Genomic DNA, 19,081 nt, shown 5'->3' with positions numbered 1-19,081 from the left:
GAAGGCAATTAGAAATAAAATTTAAAAAGAATTGAGTAAAAGGAGATGACAAACTAATGCTTTTCTTGATTAAATTTATACTGGAACAGTTATTCCTTTACATAAATTCTACAAGTAAGCGTATGATTATAATTCCATTTTTTACTTTTAAAGTTCTAGCAGCAGCATAAGAAATATTACACAAGTATATAATTCTCATGCCAATACCTTTTGTGCAACCAGGAAAGTAAGGCGTCGGATCCCATGTTCAACCAGGATAGCTTTCTACAAACAAACATGTAAAAACAGAAGATAAATGAGACCAGCATTCATCCTAAATGTTAGCCTATTCAGTCCTCAGAAGGCCCTGATTGGGCTAAGCATTCTTTTTGGATATCTATATCTTGACTTGGTACCTTCAAACTTGCAAATAAATAAGTCTAAACCTGGCTCCTGAGAATGAGTCTTACAGAATAGGTTTTATATATTGATCTGGATGAAATGGGAAGAGAACTCTGTGGAGGAGAAAGGGTCATATGGGGTCATCTAAATTCTCTAAGGACTCATACATATCCAGGTAGACAGTAACACACTTTCTGCTTATAGAAATTGCACTGTTGGGCATGTATTTAAATGTGAAGAACAATACTGATACAGAAGCTAAATGAAATCAGGTAGAGGAAAAATAAGAAACTTCCGCAAAACAGAAAACTTAAGTCCTAAACTGTTATTTAGACCATAGACATCACAGCATTCCTAGAATTCAACCTAACAAATTCTAACCTTTTCACTTCTAAAACATTTCCTCCTTACTTTATATGGAGGCATTTTTTAAAGAATTCTGTTTAAAAGTTGTTAAAAACAATGTCTAATGGGCATTTAAATTCAGTGATTATTCATATTTCTGCTTGGCATAGGCAAGCAGTATATTAGAAGTCAACAGGGACTTCCTTGGAGATCAGTGGTTAAGACTCCACATTCCCAAAACAGTGGCATGGGTTTGATCCCTGGTTGAGGTACTAAGATCCCGCATGCCTCGTGTGTGTGTAAGACGTTCAGTTGTGTTCAACTCTTTGCAGCCCCAAGGACTACAGCCTGCCAGGTTCCTCTGTCCATGGTTTTTCTCCAGGCAAGAATACTGGAGTGGGTTGCCATTCCCTTCTCCAGGGGATCTTTGCAACCCAGGGATTGAACCTGGGTCTCCTGCATTGCAGGCAGCTTCTCTAGTCTGAGCCACCAGGGAAAACCTACATCCCTCAAGGCAGGGCCTAAAAAATAAATAAACAAATAAAAATGAGACAATATGGGCTGGGGCGGGAGGTGGGAGGGAGACTCAAGAGGGAGGGGACATATGTGTACCTATGTCTGATCTATGTTCATGTATGGCAGAAACCAATACTGTAATTATCCTTCAATTAAAAATAAATAAAATGACAAATAAAACTGCCATGGTAAAAAAAAATAAATGTTAAAAAAAAAAAAGAAGTCAACAAAGACTAGCAGTTTCAAAATAGCTCTTTCTGTGAGTCTTGGGCCTTGGGCTCTAAGCCTTCCTGTATTCTGTCCTGCTCACTCATCTCAAAGGGCAGAGACAAACAAACAGACTAATGAACTAAGTAAAAGACATGCTCTTAAAGGTCCCTAATAAAGAGGGGCTACCCGGCAACAAGCAGAAAAGCAATCCCACTTGGTGGATAACCTGAAAACATACATGAATAACACCAATAGAAAAACTATGCCAACTTTCACAACCCACATCTGGACTTTACTTTGATCATATACTTTGCTTAACTCTAACTGAGAGATACAGTCATAAACCAATTCTTAATTTTCTTGATACTATATATATTTTAAATCCAAATTGGCTTCCCCCTATAAATAAGCACATCCCTGGGCCATTTCCTCTTATTTGTCCATTTTTATTATGGCAATTTTTAGTAACAAAACTAATCAACAGCAGAAGCAAAAGTAGAAAAAATTAATTTCCTAATAATAAATTCCTAGATCAAGTATAAATAAATTTCAGTTTAACTACATTTAAAAATGATTGGTATGGGCATCATACTCATTAGTGTAAATAACCAAGTGTTGATACTACAATAAGAAAAGGGAGGAAGGAAGGAAAAAAAAGAGGAAGGGATGGAGGGAAAAGGGGAGGGAGAAGAGAAGAGGGAGGAATAATAAGGTGGGGGGGCAGTGGTGGTTCTCTGATTCTGTATGCCAAGGAATAGAAACATTTCTTCTGACACCAACAAAGAATTCCACTACAGCCAACTCCTTCGAAGATAAGCATCAATAGCTATGTTCCGGCAAGGGAAGAAAATAACTTTAATAATGCCATGATTTAAAATCAAAATTGTTATTGCTTTAAAAATTCCACAAGTGGCTAACAATAACAGCAGAGCAACAGGATTCTGATTACATTGTAATAATGCGGGGCTCACAGCAAGTCCACAGCTATTACCCAGCGATTAGGCGTCAGCACCTGGAGAAACTCCATTTACACTGACTGCTTCAATCTCCTCCACAAGTCATTTACAAATATATGATCCTAATTTCTATGAGAGAAAAAAAGACATGCTGGGACTAGAAGATTATTTGGACAATTTGGATCAACCTATTTGATAGTTTAATGTGTGCTTTAAAAAAAAAAAAAACTTTTTCTAAACTGCTAGAAGCATGATCATGAAGTGAAAAACAAAACTAGTTATCATTTCAGCTTTTTTTTTGAACTGTTTTTGTTTCCTTTTCTTTTTATATTTTTTTCAAAACAAGTAGGTGAAAATGTTTAATATTCCTGGAAAAGCACAGTATGTGACGCATAGCTTCTCCAGGCTTGGACTGTCGACACAGTCTACCCTTTCTCTACTGAACAGCCACAGGCGAAGACTCTGGGTTTCTCTGTGCTTCAGTTTACAAGGCCAGTCAAGGAAAAAAGAAAATTTCTTATCATCACTTAATGTTACAAATAAACATAGCGAAAATGGAGAAACTGACTCTTTAAATCATTGTGTGCTGACATATAACACTTTGATCTGAGTGTAACAAAAAGCCTAAGTGGAGGTTGAAACAATCAAATGTGGGCAATTAGTGCTCAAAACCTGGGAAGAAACTCTGAATGGTAACTTCATCAAGCACCAACATCAGCAGCCAAGCACAATACTAGGACTCTGCCCGTCTCCTTGGTCACTCGTCTCAGGTTAATTTTATGCAATCACACACAAGTCAAGGGCAAGACAGAAGGCAGATTTCTCTTTCAGAGAAAAATTCCCAGGCATGGCCCCCTATTTTGACTTCTCTGGAAGGAACTTTCCTCACAGTCAGTTCACGTGCTGTGAAAGCATCGTGGGAAAATGCTAGGACACACGTTAAGCACAAAATTACCATCTTTTCCTAGGTATTGACCATTAGCATGACAGGATGTGAACACCTATGGCACTAATTGTTTACACCGTTGAATTTTTAAAAATCTATCGGACATCACTGGTGGTCCAGTGGTTAAGATGCCATGTTTCCAATGCAGCAGGTGTGGATTCAATCCCTGGTCGGGGAACTAAGATCCCACATGCCACCAGGTGTAGCCAAAAAAGAAAAAAATCTATTGAGTTCTTTATGACAAGCACTACAGGCTAGATGCTTTCCACTCAAAGAGCACACATTGGTCTTGTAATGAAGGGCAGCTGAGGAAGGGTACATTGGCATCTATCATACAGCACAAGCGATCATTTTGAACATTAGACTACAAGCATCTGAATGTATTATTTATTAAAGTACCTAGATCTTTGCCCCCTAGAGCTGGTATCAAAGCCTTAAATTCTAGTTTTTTTCTCTGTCACCTACCAGCTGGTGATTAAAAGGCCTTAACCTCTCTGAGCTTGAGCTTTTCCCCACATGTATAGTTGGTATAATTCCTGATTAATCTAAGCCCATGGGATTGTGGTAAGGTATTAATAAGTTAAAAAATTCACACAGATGGTCTTTAGAAATTAAAAGTATTATTATTGTTAATCAATTTATACTGACCAACTAGAAATCCAAGGGACGAAAATACATCTTAGTTAAGGCTACACAGAGAAGTCCTCGTAAAAGAGGGAAAATTGGAGACAGTTCTCAAAACAAGCAGGATTTAGAAAGAAAGGGGTAGGGGGAGACAGGAAGGAGGGAAGGAAGAAGGAAAGAAAGAAGAAAACATTCCAGATAAGGGGAAGTCGAAGACAGCAAGCAGACAAGGTAGATGAGACAAAAAGACCTGGGTCTTTTCATGGAAGAGCAAAAGCTAGACTGTGGGCCTTCATTAATAGGCTAATGTTAAATAGTAAGGCAAGAAGGTGTCCGGAAGGTTACAGAGAATCACTGTTGAGTGCAAGGGGGCACCGTGGACATTTATCTTTGTGCTAGTCAGCAGAATGGAGACTATCTGGAGGGGACATGTGAGGATCAGAGGCAAACCTGTCACAATGTCTCAGGAGTGAGGCAAGGAGGGGTCTAAACTAGAGATATGGTAGTGGGAATTAAAAAACTGAAATGAAGGGGGTTGGAAGTGAAGGAAGGAAGGAACGGGCAGGGAGGGAATAGAATAGAATAATGGAACTGCAAAGAAGAGAAAGAAGTCAATGATTTCTGAATGACTGGGGGCAAAGGGTTTGGTTACTTGAGGTTATTTTTGTTCCTGTTTAGTTTTTTGGTGGGGGATGAGGAAATCAGAAGACGTGAAGGAAAATGATGGGAATTCAGGCCTCGACTATGGAGTGTGATGTCAACACAAGATATCCAAGTGACATAAAATTGAAAGGAGGATGGAACTATAACTATTTTCAAGGCTGAGAGGGAAAGACATAGAGGGAGTATGAGGGGAGCGTGGGCCTAGACATGTGTGGTTAAGTCATCAAAGGAAATTCAGCAGGTGAAGTTCAAGACTGGAGCTCTGGAAAAGATCCAGCAATATAACTTCTCTTCCTTAAAACATTTGGAATATTTAAGTTCTATACTTCTTGACATAAAAAAGACAAGTATTTCACACTATTAAATTACTTTGGAATTTTACCCCTAGACACAGCCATTATCAGTGATAAGGCCTTATAAGTAGCAATTGAGAAAAGGATGGATATGTCACACAGGCTGCAGGAAAGGGGCCATCACCAGTGTCCACCCACATGAAGACTTACGTTTTGCTGGGTAAACTCTCGGAACATAGCTGCTAGACTGTCATCCTCGATGTCGCAATCTGTTTTGATAGCCACATTCAAAATGTGAATTGGTTCATCCCTGGGAACCTGTAACCCAAGAACACGACACAAAGCACTCAGGAGGCTAGCTAATACAGGGGCAGAGAAAAGTTACAGTGCTTGGTAGGACACTAGGAAAAGAGACATGCCCCTCCTTCCCAGGGTATTTTTGGGTTGCCCACTTGTATGAGTAAGCAAAACGAATCCACTGCCCAACACTCACAATGGAGATTAAAGACACCTAACCTTTAAACAATAAGGTGGCAAAGGCATTAATTAGAGGTGGCCCCAAATCTTAACTTGCTATGAATTTGAAGACCACTCTGTCTCAACTTTTTCGCTGATAAAATGGGAATGAAACCATTTGCAACATTTCTTCATATAATGTAAAGGAAAAGGAGGAAAAGAAGCCATCTGAACATATTATATTATGTTATATTATATTATATAATTATATTATAATTTTATAATATATATAATTATATATTATATTATCTGAATATATTATATTCCCACGTAATATATTTCCTAACAATTTGTCAGAGGAAGCATTAAACCATTATGGGAAAATAACCTGGTAGGGGAAAACCAGGACCAAGTGTTTACTGAGAAATGGAAAGAAGAGTTTAATAAAAGGGACAAAATTCTAAACAAAACGCCTATTTTCTTCTGCTATCTGAAGCCCATTAATTGAAGATACAAAAGCACTGCTCTGCAAATATACAAACCATCCATGATTAAGAGTTAAAGCAACCAAAGCTCAGGTGTTTGAAGCAATATTCAGAGACCCAGAGGCAGCTGCAGAGCATATAGCCGAGTTCATTCTACACTATGGATTCCATGCTTAAGACAGTTCTTTTTGTTTTTAGTTTAGAATTTTTGTTCTACCTGCTTCCAAAAATACTTAAATGAGGTATATACAATTAAATAATAATAATAATAATAAAGAGAGCACAGAGGGGACTTCCCTGGTGGTTCAGTGGTTTAGAATCCATCTTGCAATGCAGGGAATGTGGGCTTGATCCCTGGATGGGGCACTAAGATCCTACAGGCCTCGGAGCAACTAAGTCCATGTGCCACAACTAAGACCCGCTGCAGCCAAATAGATAGAACATTTTAAATAAATAAATTTTTAAGAGAGAGTATACAGTACAAGTTCTATATCTGAAGAGGCAAAGCATTCTCCCAAAGGGGACACCATACCTTGTCTTCATCATACAGAGACGTGTGACCTGCCTCAGGGAATGTCGGGCTTTGGGGTGGGGAATCACAGAAGCAGCCCATCACTTCATCAAAGATCCTAAAAAAGACCAAATACCAAAGAAACACCCACCATGAAAAGGGGCAGAAACCCGAAGCGGCAGGAAGACGAACGCTGCCATGGCCAGCTCTGTCTAAAAGAACCATCTGTCCTACCCCGTGCTCAGCAGTCAACTGAACAGAATCACCAGTGGCTAGAGAGGACGTGCAGAATTTCTACCACGTGGCAGAAATTAGGAGGATGGATGGTTTAAACTTTAACAAGCCATATATATTTTCTATTTTTAAAAAAGAACAATCTCAAGCTTTTCTGTTGTGTTTTTTTGTGTTTGTTTGTTTTTCATATGTAAGCTACGAGCGTTGCTGTCATCATCGGTCCTAAAGTAACAGAAAGAGCCTGGCACTACAGCAGTGACAGACCAATGTGATTACCTCCGCCTAGGGTAATGCATCAGTATACCTCAAGAGACAGATGCTGAATGCATTTAATCAAAAGACGTATCGTCTCTGGTGGGGCTCACTCTAGTGTTGTGTTTAATTTCTCCTGACATTTCACTCATCACAGAGCAGACAGCTTCTTCTACCAGCTATTGAGAGATGGTTTTTGTTCATTCCTTTTTTTCTGACCAGACCCATATAACAAGTAGAGGCTTGTAGGGTCTGCACGGGAGGGTGGAAAGGAAGGACAGATACCTCTCCCGGGGCATGCAACAGCAAGGGCTACATCTCCTTAGCTGGCTCGTGGGAGCCTCTATTCACTCCGCAGAAATCTGAGATGCCTTACCTGACAAAATCTTCAAAGGTCCGAAAAGAGACCATCCCGCCCATCCGCTGACACGGCGGAGTGAACGCGTTGTCCAGCAGCACGTCGCTGACACTGGCTACGTGAGTCATGCCGTAGTGGTTGAGGTTGGAGGAGAAGGACATTCTAAATGGTAATTCAATCGAGTGCGTTAGACAAGGAGGGTAGGAGCAAGGACTGGGTGAGCCACAACAGAGGAAAGGAGCTGGGAGAGAGGTGAGACAGGGTCAGGTGGCAGAGAGCAGGTTTGGTTTTTGACCCACCATGGAGCAGCCCATCTTACTAGACTCACATTAACCCTTGCCTTGGGATTTTCCCTCCACACAAACAATATTTTTACCACCCCGTAAATTTCTCCATGTAAAAACCTAAGGAATAATATGGCAGTTTTCACACATTGACATCATGACATGTCTAGTGAATGAAGAGCACATAGGGGTGAAAAACCATCCTGCATCTTCCCCTTCCCTCAAACGTCCTCTCTTTTAAAAGGAAGTAAGCCAGCCAAGGGAGTGGTAGCTAGGCAACACTGGAGGTATTTTTCTCTAGGAACTGTAATAGATTAAGGATTCACATATAGATACCCACAGGTACAACAACAACTCTAAGTCATCTGGAATGGTTTAGTGAACCATTATTTTAAAAAAAACAAAAAAAACCCAAAAAAACACGGCATGTTTCATAAGAGAGAAGCAAGTCACAGTCTATAAAAGGAACTTTACTGAGGTATCTATCTTTTCCTTTACTGGTCAGATGGGAAGAGAAGTCATAAGGATCATAGCTCCTCCCTTTTGGAAAGAAAAACAGTTTTGCCGAATTTCCTCTTTTATATTTAAACATTTCTATGCCAAAGTAAACATATTGTCAGTAAAAGCCCTTAATTCATCCCAGCAGAGTACAAAAGGGCAGAGCATGCGTCTCAAAGTATGTGTAAGCAGGACCAACAGGTGTAAATGGAGATGCTCAAAGGGAGTGGATTTGTTCAATCTAAAAACATAATGAATCTGGATATTCCTTGATGTGCTTCAGCAGTGTGTACTGACAAGATACTGCTGTACAGTGTAGCAATGCCCAGCCAATCAGGACAGCCTCTTAGGAAGGACCACACTAAAAGATGCCTCCAGGACTTACCCGATACATGTTACCGGCATACTGAGCTGAAGCAAGTTCAGAGCATGGCAATGGCATCTGAACTTTGGGGAGCTGCTCAAAAATCTCCTCCAAGTATTGCAGTATTGCAGGGTGCAAGAGAGCCAGCAAGGTGGACTCAAGATCTGGGTACATATTGTACTCTGTTGCAAATATAAATGGCAACGGAATTTTTTATAAATGGGACTGCTGCTCACACAGACTATCGAGACTGACACTCCAGGTTTTTATTCCCTTGGCAGACGACCATGAAAAGGTACTTCATCTTCTGACAGTACCAGGGACTAGAAGGTAGAGTGGGAGAGGAAACCATTCATACCATGAATGAAACAGACAGACTAAGCACATGGCGAGCAAGTCTTACACATGGTGCTCACTAGAAACCGGGATTCAGAGCTGGATTAACTCAGAAATGCTATCATCCTCTTTTCTAGGATCACCAAATGTATTTCGTAAAGGAGCAAGTTTGTGAGGCATTGCATCTTTTCTACCTGCCTGGTGTTAGACAGGAAACAGAGTCCAGATAACCCTTAAAGGGAACTCCTGAAGTCGCCAACAGGTTGTGTTTGCGACAAGAATGGTGTTAAGCATCTTTATCACTCAACCGACACCCCGTGGGAAATACCCACATTTCCGTTTCCCCCGGTACTATGCTCTTGGGCCAGGACAGCTAAAGGCAGGCAGGAATGAAGTAAGCCTACCCTCCAAGAGCAGACGAGAGGACCAAACAGAAGCACTCCCTTTCCTCTCCCCGTCCAAACCGAAGGCTATAAAAGCTATAATCAGTTTTGATTACTTAATATTTAAAGGGAGAGGCACAAAATAAACACAAGTCTATACATATTTCAGTATATAGTTGGTCATCTACAAAGAGCTCAACACCAACTTTAGCACTTGGTGGATTCCAATCAGAATTACTATCCTCTCAAACTTGCATTGTGTTGCCTTGCTGGGTTCAGGAGCAGAAGGAACTCAACGTATTAAAAGTACCACTCTGTGTTATATCAGTCTGGAAACGTCTTCACAGGGCTACACACATCAAAACTTTAGATACACTCTTCCAGTGTTAATCTCATTACAGGTCTGAGATAAAACTTGACTTGCATAGCATCATTAACACTTTAGAAAAACAGCTAACAAACTGATAAAACATGAGATCAGCTATTTCTGACTGTGCGTTCCTCAAAAAGGAGACGCAAATTAGAAAACTAAAAAAATTGTGTATGGCAAAAACCACTACAATATTGTAAAGTAATTAGCCCCCAACTAAAATAAATAAATTTATTAAAAAAAAGAAAACTAAAAAAATTGAAAAACTGAGGAACAGTTTGCCAGGATAGGAGTGACCATAAGGGTTTCTCCTCTGAAAGCCCCTAACTAGACAGAGAACTTAGCAAAAGATGTTTACAGCAAAGCTGAACATTGGACAGGTGATTTATTCTCCTATCGTCCACAGCTAGACAGGAGCTGTTCTATACTTTTTGAGTGTTGCTTTTTGAACGGCTGGAGAAAAGCTGAAGACATGTTTTCCAAACAGAAAATATAGTTTAGTACGTCCAAAGGGGAGCTCAGGACCTCCAAGCAGAAAGGTAACATATTAGCTTATCAAGTGAAGTGTTATTTTTTTCTCCTGGTTTCACTAAGTTACAAAAAAAGATGCTTTTAATTGGAAAAAAACTAAATATACAGTACCTGTTTAGCGTGGGGATGTTCCCTCTGTAATTAAACAACCACAGTTAGTTACCGATAGGTTAGTGAAAGCCACAATAAAAGAACTGTCAGAGCAGGTACAGACCAGTCATGAGGAGTCCCAGTTTGGCGGCTCTGGCCTTCAGCAGACATAATTAAGTGCTCATTACACTTCTACCCACCGGGTGCCTCCAAAGAGGCTGACCTACCTTACCACAGCAGCTGTTGATGGAGAGGGTCAAAGTGTATTTACCATTTTTTTTATAGCTCTATTACCAAAAAATAATGCAGAGTAAAGATAAAAGACAGGCTCATGAAAATTAATTGAAGCTGTATAATATGGTGTATTATCTTAAGCTTCAACTTGAGGTATAATTCTTGACAAGATTCTGAGAGCATCTTACTTGTTCCTGTTTTACTAAAAATGCCATAAGGAGGTTCAGAGAAGTTGACACCATAGCCTTTGCCATGTTAACTGATCTTCTAGGATGTGTGAGGAACCTAAAAACTCTCCTCTAAAGAAAAGACACCAGGAATCTGGGTTCCCGAGTACCTTTTCTAGCTCTCTTTCACCCCACTCCTGTAGAGCGGTGGGGGTGGGGTTGGGGGTGGTGTAGGAAAGACAGGTATTCTGTGCTATAGGAGCTTAAAGCTAAAATTATGCAGGAAGGTGATGATTAATGATTCCATGATTAGACTAGTATAAACTGTTAAAAATTAATTAATATTTTTTAAACGAAATGAATTTAGGGCAATCATGACATTTAAACATTTAAAATCTCTGAGCCTTCCATGAATACAACCTTACCTAAATTTGAGTAGGCCTAGAATTTCCTGATAGAGAATGCTTCTGAATCATGAGAGGAACACTAGAATAAGAATGGAAACTGTGAAGCAAGTCTCTTGCATTCTCTTTGGTCTTTACCACCAATGCTTTTTTCCCCCTTTAATTTGACATCAGTCATTTCCTCAACTGAAACAAACAAACAAACCAAAACAACCCAAATAAAAGCCCTTATTTTCAATGATAAAAGGGAAAACTTACACTCACCACCCACAATTTAGGAGTCCTGTAAGGGGGTTGATTGGTTGATATCTTAACCTTCTAACACTCTTTTATCAGCATTTAATCATTGTTGGGGTTTTCTGGCACACAGAGGGCTTAATGGGCAGAACAGAGTGGGTGGTGCTGATGATATGTGGGAAGGAGGAGAGAGGGAGGAAAATGATGCACTTTCCACGGCAGTGAAAGGAGCAGAATAGACTGAGCTGGCCATATAAATAAAGAGCGGTGACATATCACTGCACACAAACTGTATACCTCGCGTGATTTGTGAGTAGCGATGCTCTTTGCATCAAACCTGTATCACAGAGCGGATTCCTAAGGCAGCAAGAGCAACCTCTGAGTGCAGAAACCTGCACCTTTGCTCTCTGGATTCTTTCAGTCTCTCTTTAGGGGAATGGGTTTCCTTTTATTAGAAGTCCTTCGTTATCATATACTTGGTCCTCATCAGCAAACAAGAAGTACTCATGGGTTCTAGAGCAGAAGCAGAAAACTAATAGTAAATGCTAATGAGAATATAGGAAAGTCTTCCTTTTAAGATATAAAAGATTCTCAAGAAAAAGGCCACCTGCACAGGCTCTAAATGATAAACTTCAGTTCAGAGAGAAGGACCCTACAAACAAAGCATCTCAGGCTCCTTCGCATCCAGAGTTCGGGGATTCAGAAACCAGGGTAATCTCTCTCAACTGTTAACCAATTTCTTACACTAATAAAATGGTCTCACTACTTCTGTGGCTCCACTCGAATTCCTTAGGGAGTCCTTCCCAGGATGAGGGCCAAGTTTTCAGCAGAAAAGGGCCTGAATTGAAAAGAACGCCACCAACAAAAAGACAGCCCTTCTCTATCAGCAATCCACTAGCTCGCACAGGGAGCCCCCTGCTGCTTTGTTATAGAGTCGGGCACCATCTACGCAGTATGGGGTAAGAACAAAACTCCCAAACATCTCCCGTCTTTAAAGGACTAGCCTCAAATCGATCGTGTAGGAGGTAAGTTTAGAGTCAGTTTATCCCCTTTGGTAGAATAAGAATCTGTGGGGCTGTCGGGGAGATAAGCAGGGAAGGTTAAACTCTCTACTACAAAGTAAATACTTAGCCGTGTCCATAACAATCATTTATATATTTTGTTACTTTATATAGGGGCTATTTGATCAATTTAAGAAAATGACCGATGTGGCACACTGCACACTATTGTGATATACCAGGAAGCTCGATCAGTGGTCTGCACAGAAATCAACAACCAACATAGAGATCGTATATGAGTCAAATATTCCATTTATATAGCTGAAAATAAAATCTGCCACATTTCACTGCATATTCATCATGCAAAAATAAACAATTGCTCAATCTCTGACAGGGCAATCAATTGCATTCTCAAATATGAAAAAAAAAAAGTATAAATTCATTTGTAAGATATTTGCTGTTTAGGTCTTCGGAGAACTTAAGACAATGAATCTTCATTCACCATGCTTTGAAAAATATTAGAACTGTTTTCCTTCCAGGAGATTAGCTCCATTTTACAGATGTGGTAACTGAGAAATCAAAGGGGATGTTTTCCAAGGGCACTGCTAAATAAAGTGTAATTAACCAGAATCCAGACCTGGAATTTTCTTACCTCAGCTCCTGAGGCTAGCATTCCACATCGATATAGACTAAATTTAAAGAAGGACAAGAGAAATCCTTTGAATTCTGAGGTCCTCAGCATTAAGTCACCTCTGATTTTATTGATCTGCCTGCCTAGGATGGCTGGAGAGCCTGCTTTAATATGAATGCAAAGTCAGAGTTGCTGTCGACTGGCTGAATCCTCTTTATTTAAGGAACACTGACTTCTCTGGCAGTCACAAGTTCTTGGAGCCTTTTACCATCCCTTCCAGCTGAATTTCATTTTGCTGAATTCGAGCTGGCCCTACATAAATCTTTTATCATATAAAAATGTTCCCGATTCTTCTGCCTTCTAACTTGTAGGGGAAAAAAAAAAGAGACCCTATAGGAAAATGATGGGGATGCATGCAAACAAGCAGTGGTTATATCAAGCTGTGACTCAGAGCCAGGATAAGGAAAATCTCTTGAAATCAGGCAGCAAAGCAGAATCAGAAAAGGTCGGCTGAATAACCTACTAGTGGTTGCTAACAGCAGTATCATAGGAGAAAGAGCAATTTGACTGGCTGTGACCAGTGGTGGTCTCCTTGTGTGACTATGTTTCTGCAGAAGAGTCCGAATCATGAGCTTTAAAACACGTCTGAACCATGTATTTCTGCTGGCGTCTCCCTGACCACCCCCCCTTGCTGTTCAGATGTCCCAATTCCATGGCAGAGCTTTCGTTTACAGTAAAATGATCATTGCTTCATTCATCTGCAGCCCACTTCCAAGCCTCTTCTTTGCTCTGCTGGAAGGTTCTGCTCTTTCTGAAACGAGTCTGCCAACAGAGCTACAACACATTACTATCGCCTGCTGTATAATTAGCTACAAATCCACAGCACAAAACTACAGGGATTTACAGGTGCCCAGGATTCCGCTTTTCCTTCCCCCTGGAATCAGCTAGTCCTCCTTGACAAGAAGGGACCTTGGGCTACCTTAATGATATACTGAAGTTTTAAACTCAACTCTCTAATCTTACGAGTCTAGAGTGCCAAAATAACACAGCAGAGACAAGAAGCTGAGCCACAGATACCAGAAACCACGATGGTAAGCACTTAAAACCTGCTGAGAATCTTCCCTTCTGCCAGATGCTTGCATCTTATCAGCAGACTCCCTTGAATGAAGGAAGCAAGAGCTGTAGGGGTTTTATTTATTTATTGCTCATTCTGGCCTGCCAACTACAACCAGCGCCCCCACTGTTAAAAAATGCTACAAATTGGACGACTTCTGAGTGTCTCAGTACAAGCCAAAGAAGGGTTCTAATCTCTGGGTGTCGAAGATTACTAGGATTCTCAAGAATGGCAATGGGTCACTGATGAGTCCCATGGTAGGGGCTTCTGATTTCTAAACTTCCTCGCAACCTCCTTCATGAAAAGAAGGTCCAGAGGCCAACCACCTACAGTGAAACTGAAGATGTCAAGAGCCTAAACCCAGTCGTGACCGAAACGAGCTATCAGGGGAGAACACAGCCGATCTCTTCTAGATGTGAGACAAGAGAAGTGGAAAGTGTTTGAATGAGAACATTCTATCATAGGGGGCCAAGTTCACAAGGAGCAAATAGCAGAGAAAGTGCAGTGCAACTCAAGTTAACTTAAAACATGGATTTCTGTCTAAGAAACTGTCATATGTACAGAAATACACAACAAATTGTACTTCCATCTTCTGATTCACCTGTGATGCTTCTTATCTGAATCACAGATGAAAAATTTTAAAAAACGAACTACGTTCACTAATAGATATTACTTATGAAAATCATTTGGAGTTTTAAATTTCATACTCCCAGACTGTCATAATATGCACAGCCATATGCATAGCTACAGAGTTTATGGGATAATATACTTTACATATGTTTGCATAAATATAGTTATATTTTAGAAGATGAAATACACAGGCTGCCTAAAGAGCCTATTTGTTTCCAGATTATTCTGAGTTGCTTAATACGTCCAAAGCTAAGTAAAATTGTGAATGTCAAACGATTCGATGAATCATCAAAAATACATTTAGGATGAGGCTTTAGTGTGACAAAATTTTCTATCACCAGCACAACAGAATGATAAAACTAAGGATTCAGAATAAGAAAAAATACACACACACACCTATGACTCTAAACACTGGGCCTCCTTGGAAAAAGACAGAGAAAAGGGAATACTGAATGACAGCAGTTTGAGTTCTAGGATTAATCCATGTAAAATACTGGTTGAACTCAATGAACAACTGGCCTGATGGAATCTCACACAAAAGAATTAAGACCTAAAAGTCTGCATGATAATAAAATGTTCTCTCAGTGTGGACCAGCTATCAAGACTACGCCTGCACCAAGAAAATGACTAAAAGAAACCCACTTCTCTCTCTCCAAAGGGCTATTGCTAACTGGCTACAAATTACCTTTAAGAAAAAAAAAAAAAAGATAAAAAATCCACTAAAAAAAAAAATTCACATACAATAGGACATAGTCCTTACTCGCTAAGAAGATAAAGAGGGAAGAAAACACACACATTTCTCATATATATAGGTGTTCCATATACACTGGTTTTCTACTATGCTTAAGTCAGGAATTTAAGAAGGGGCTTTAACAAGAATAGGATATATCTAGGCCAGGAGTTTCCCTCGGTAAAGGTCTAATATCTGGATACTCTGGTGAGTAGGACCTCAGAATGCTAAATAAGTTGCAACTATAGTTCCTCCCACCCCCAAAATTGGAACTCTTGCATGGAAGATCAAGAAGATAATACACCTTAGCTGAAGCCTACCTAGCAAGAAGGATGATAAGAAACGTCACAGAAATAAGAAATGATATTTCTTTTAAATGACTGTTTAGTCATCTGATGCCTTTCCTGAGAGATGTATTAGGAAAAAAAAAAAAACACACAGTCAAATTATACTGAAACACAGAGTAATTAAACATCAAACAAATTTCAGTTCAGCAAAATGAATAAGCCAGAGAGTTATGTTGTGCAACATTATACCTAAAGTCAATAATATACTATATACTTAAAAATTTAAGGCAATGGCACCCCACTCCAGTACTCTTGCCTGGAAAATCCCATGGACAGAGGAGCCTGGTAGGCTACAGTCCATGGGGTCGCTAAGAGTCAGACACGACTGAGTGACTTCACTTTCACTTTTCACTTTCATGCACTGGAGAAGGAAATGGCAACCCACTCCAGTATTCTTGCCTGGAGAATCCCAGGGATGGCGGAGCCTGGTGGGCTGCCATCTATGGGGTCGCACAGAGTCGGACACGACTGAAGCGACTTAGCAGCAGCAGCAGCAGATCTCATGTTAAATGTTCTTTCCACAATAAAACTCTAAAAGAAATTTAAGTGTTAAAAAATGTCAAGCAATACAAAGTACCTCAATAAATTTAAGCAAAAAGGCACCAAACATGTCCACCACATGCTAATTGCCTAAGTGTGCTAAAAAAAAAAAAAACAAGAAGAGGGTGTCTCCTCTCTTCTCAGAGGCTGCTCCACTTATCTGCCATGGCAGTTGCTTGTGTTTTGCCTATTTCTCTAAAAAATCAAAACATGTACAAATGGGACACGGTCTTCAATCCAAGTGGCATCTAGAGCATTTTCCTGAAAAAATACCCTGCTGTTGTCAGTCTGCAGACAGAGAGCCATGTTTCACCCCAACCCACGGGGACAAAATCACTAGTCAAAAACAAGCTACAGGCATGGAATTCCACAAGACGACCCCGTACACAACAAGAGACTGTAGTCTTGCTTTGAAAATACAGCGTAGAAAGATACTCCCAAGGACTTGCTGGATAGGTTTGGTCTACTTTGAAGGAATGCCTGGCTAGGAATGGGAAGAACAAGTAACAGGAAAGAAAATGCAAAAAACTGGTTAAAGAATGTATGTATTTTTTCCCCCAAGAATTTTTGGTTTGTTACCTCCCAAACATAATATTTGGAAAGTATAAAATTCTGTTTAGCATTAGATATGTAAAATGTGTATTTTCATATGCCTGTTCTCTGTTCTCACTGAATAATTTTTAAAGCATGTGTAAAATACTGTAGTATATCTACAGTGTCAGAAGTGAATGGTTCCTGTAACTATTTACACAGTAAGCAACATAAAAGTTTGTAAAAAAAAAAAAATTTCTTCTAGGGGCACTACCACTAACATAAAACAAAGAGCACTCAGTGTGATTGTCCTAATTAATTCTCAATCAGTTGAGTTAACTATGTGGCTAGGAAGTGCTGGAAATATGGCTAGTCTGTATTGAGACATGCTGGAAGCAGAGAATACACTCTAAATTCCAAACAGTTAGTAAGAAGAATGGAAAATATCTGGTTAATAACTTTTTATTACATACTAAAATGAATCTTTGGATACAATGGGTTAAATAAGATGTTAAAGTAATTTTATCTGAGCATTTCCTGGCAGTCCAGCGGTTAGAGCTCCGCTCTCTCACTGCCGAGGGCCCAGGTTCAATCCCTGGCCGGGGAACTAAGATCCCACAAGCCATGCAGTGCAGAACAGCAAAAAAAAAAAAAAAAAAAGTAACTATTTTATCTGTTTCTTATTAGATATACCCAATAGAAAATTTAAAATTATATATATGGCTTGCATTATATTTCTGTTGGACAGTGCTGGTCTAGTGGTGAAAGTGAAAGTCAAAGTTGCTCAGTCGTGTCCGACTCTTTGCAACCTCATGGACTATACAGTCCACGGAATTCTCCAGGCCAGAATACTGGAGTGGGTAGCCGTTCCCTTCTCCAGGGGATCTTCCCAACCCAGGGATGGAACCCAGGTCTCCTGCATCACAGGCTGATTCTTTACTAGCTGAGCCACCAGGGAAAGTCTAGTAGTACTGATTCTCAACTGCAGATGTTCAACAGAATTATCAGAGAAGCTTTTTCAAAAAGTGATCCCCTGGACTCTGGTTCGAAATGAATCAGAATCTTGAGAGCCAGGAACCCAGTAGGTTTATTTTTTTTAAATACTTAGCAGCTAATTCTGAGAATCACTAATCTAGAGGATAGTGGACATAATCGTGTCCTTGAGTTTTACTGAACTGAGAGTGGAATGAACACTGGTAGACAGTCTCCTGTAATTGACTTCTGTAGAATTAGAAACAATAATGCTTATTGCCTGCTGTTGACAAGAAGAATAGAAAACAACAGAAATCTTGAGGTTAGGAAAAAAAGCTGGAACTTGGCTCAAAAATAGCTAAAACTAAGATACTCTAGAATTCTTTCGTAAGGGTGGTAGGTCTATGAAATAATAAAGAACTTGGCCTTTGTCCCCGGTTCCTGGGGGAGAGGCTCTAAATCCTTGAATTTCTCAAGTAATAGAAGTGCCTTTATTATTCATGAGCTCCTTGGATCACACCTGAGTTTATGTTAAGAGATGAGATAACTCAGGACAGGGTCTGCTCACTAGAAAAACCAACCATGTGACTAGAGGGTCAGCTGGACCTCTGGGGAGGGGACAGGAGCTGGAGGGTGAGTTTAATCAAGTGGCCAGTGATTCAATCAATGGTGCCATCGTCATGAAATCCTGAAAGAAATGCTGGACCTTAAGTTCAATGGAACTTCTTGGTTGTTGAACACATTGATATGCTGGGAGGACTAGGTACCCGGATTGTACAGGGAAAGAGGGGGAAACTCTGTGTTTAGGACCCACTCAGACCTCACTCTATGTATCTCTTCATTGAGTTGGTCCGGATCTGTATCTTATAATAAAACTGTGATTATATGTATAGTACTTTGCTGAGTTCTGTAAGTTGTTCTAGTGAATTACTGAACTCGAAGGGGTCATGGGTATCCCCAAATTTATAGCCAGTTGGTCAGAACTATGGGCAGCCTGGGAAACCCACTTGTGGCCACATTCTGAAGTAGGGGCAGTTTTGTGACGACCTGAGCCCTTAACAGGTGGCATCTAACACCAGGCGGTAAATGTCAGAACTGAATTGCAGTAAACCAACTGATGTCAGGATAAAGTCATAACTGCAAATTGTTAACAGAAACATTTGTAAGAAAATGTGAGATCTTACAAAACTAAATTCAAGCAAATTTGTAATAAGTGAATAAACTATATTCTTAAAATTGAATACAGTATTCTGTAATTAAAAGCTGATAATTCATTTTATGGGCTTCCCTGGTGGCTCAGTGGTAAAGAATCCCACCTGGCAACGCAGGAGACACAGGTTCAATCCCTGGGTCGGGAACATGCCCTGGAGAAGGAAATGGCCACCCACTCTAGTATTCTTGCCTGGGAAATCCCATAGACAGAGGAGCCTGGTGGGCTACAGTCCATGGGGTCACAAAAG

General features: G+C 40.1%; 1 protein-coding gene across 8 annotated transcripts in view; it reads right to left on the bottom strand.

Moving 5' to 3' along the window:
* Positions 1–19,081, bottom strand: part of ACACA (acetyl-CoA carboxylase alpha) — a 277,322-nt gene that overhangs the window by 105,510 nt on the left and 152,731 nt on the right. For 6 of the 8 annotated variants that reach the window (XM_081584563.1, XM_081584561.1, XM_081584562.1 and 3 more), the window contains 5 exons: positions 10,108–10,131; positions 7,249–7,392; positions 6,408–6,504; positions 5,145–5,252; positions 208–264 (listed from right to left, as the gene is read on the bottom strand). In XM_081584563.1, coding sequence (XP_081440689.1) covers positions 208–264; positions 5,145–5,252; positions 6,408–6,504; positions 7,249–7,392; positions 10,108–10,131 — 430 coding nt within the window. The remainder of the gene's footprint in view (positions 1–207; positions 265–5,144; positions 5,253–6,407; positions 6,505–7,248; positions 7,393–10,107; positions 10,132–19,081) is intronic. The other 2 variants (XR_014080652.1, XM_081584564.1) reach the window with 1 other exon arrangement.

The sequence above is a fragment of the Giraffa tippelskirchi genome, chromosome 3 (assembly GCF_054371585.1).
Source record: "Giraffa tippelskirchi isolate mGirTip1 chromosome 3, T2T-mGirTip1v1.2.pri, whole genome shotgun sequence".
Classification (NCBI taxonomy): Eukaryota; Metazoa; Chordata; class Mammalia; order Artiodactyla; family Giraffidae; genus Giraffa; species Giraffa tippelskirchi.
The sequence above is the reverse complement of the archived record's forward strand: the minus strand, read 5'-3'. Positions and strand labels throughout refer to the sequence as shown.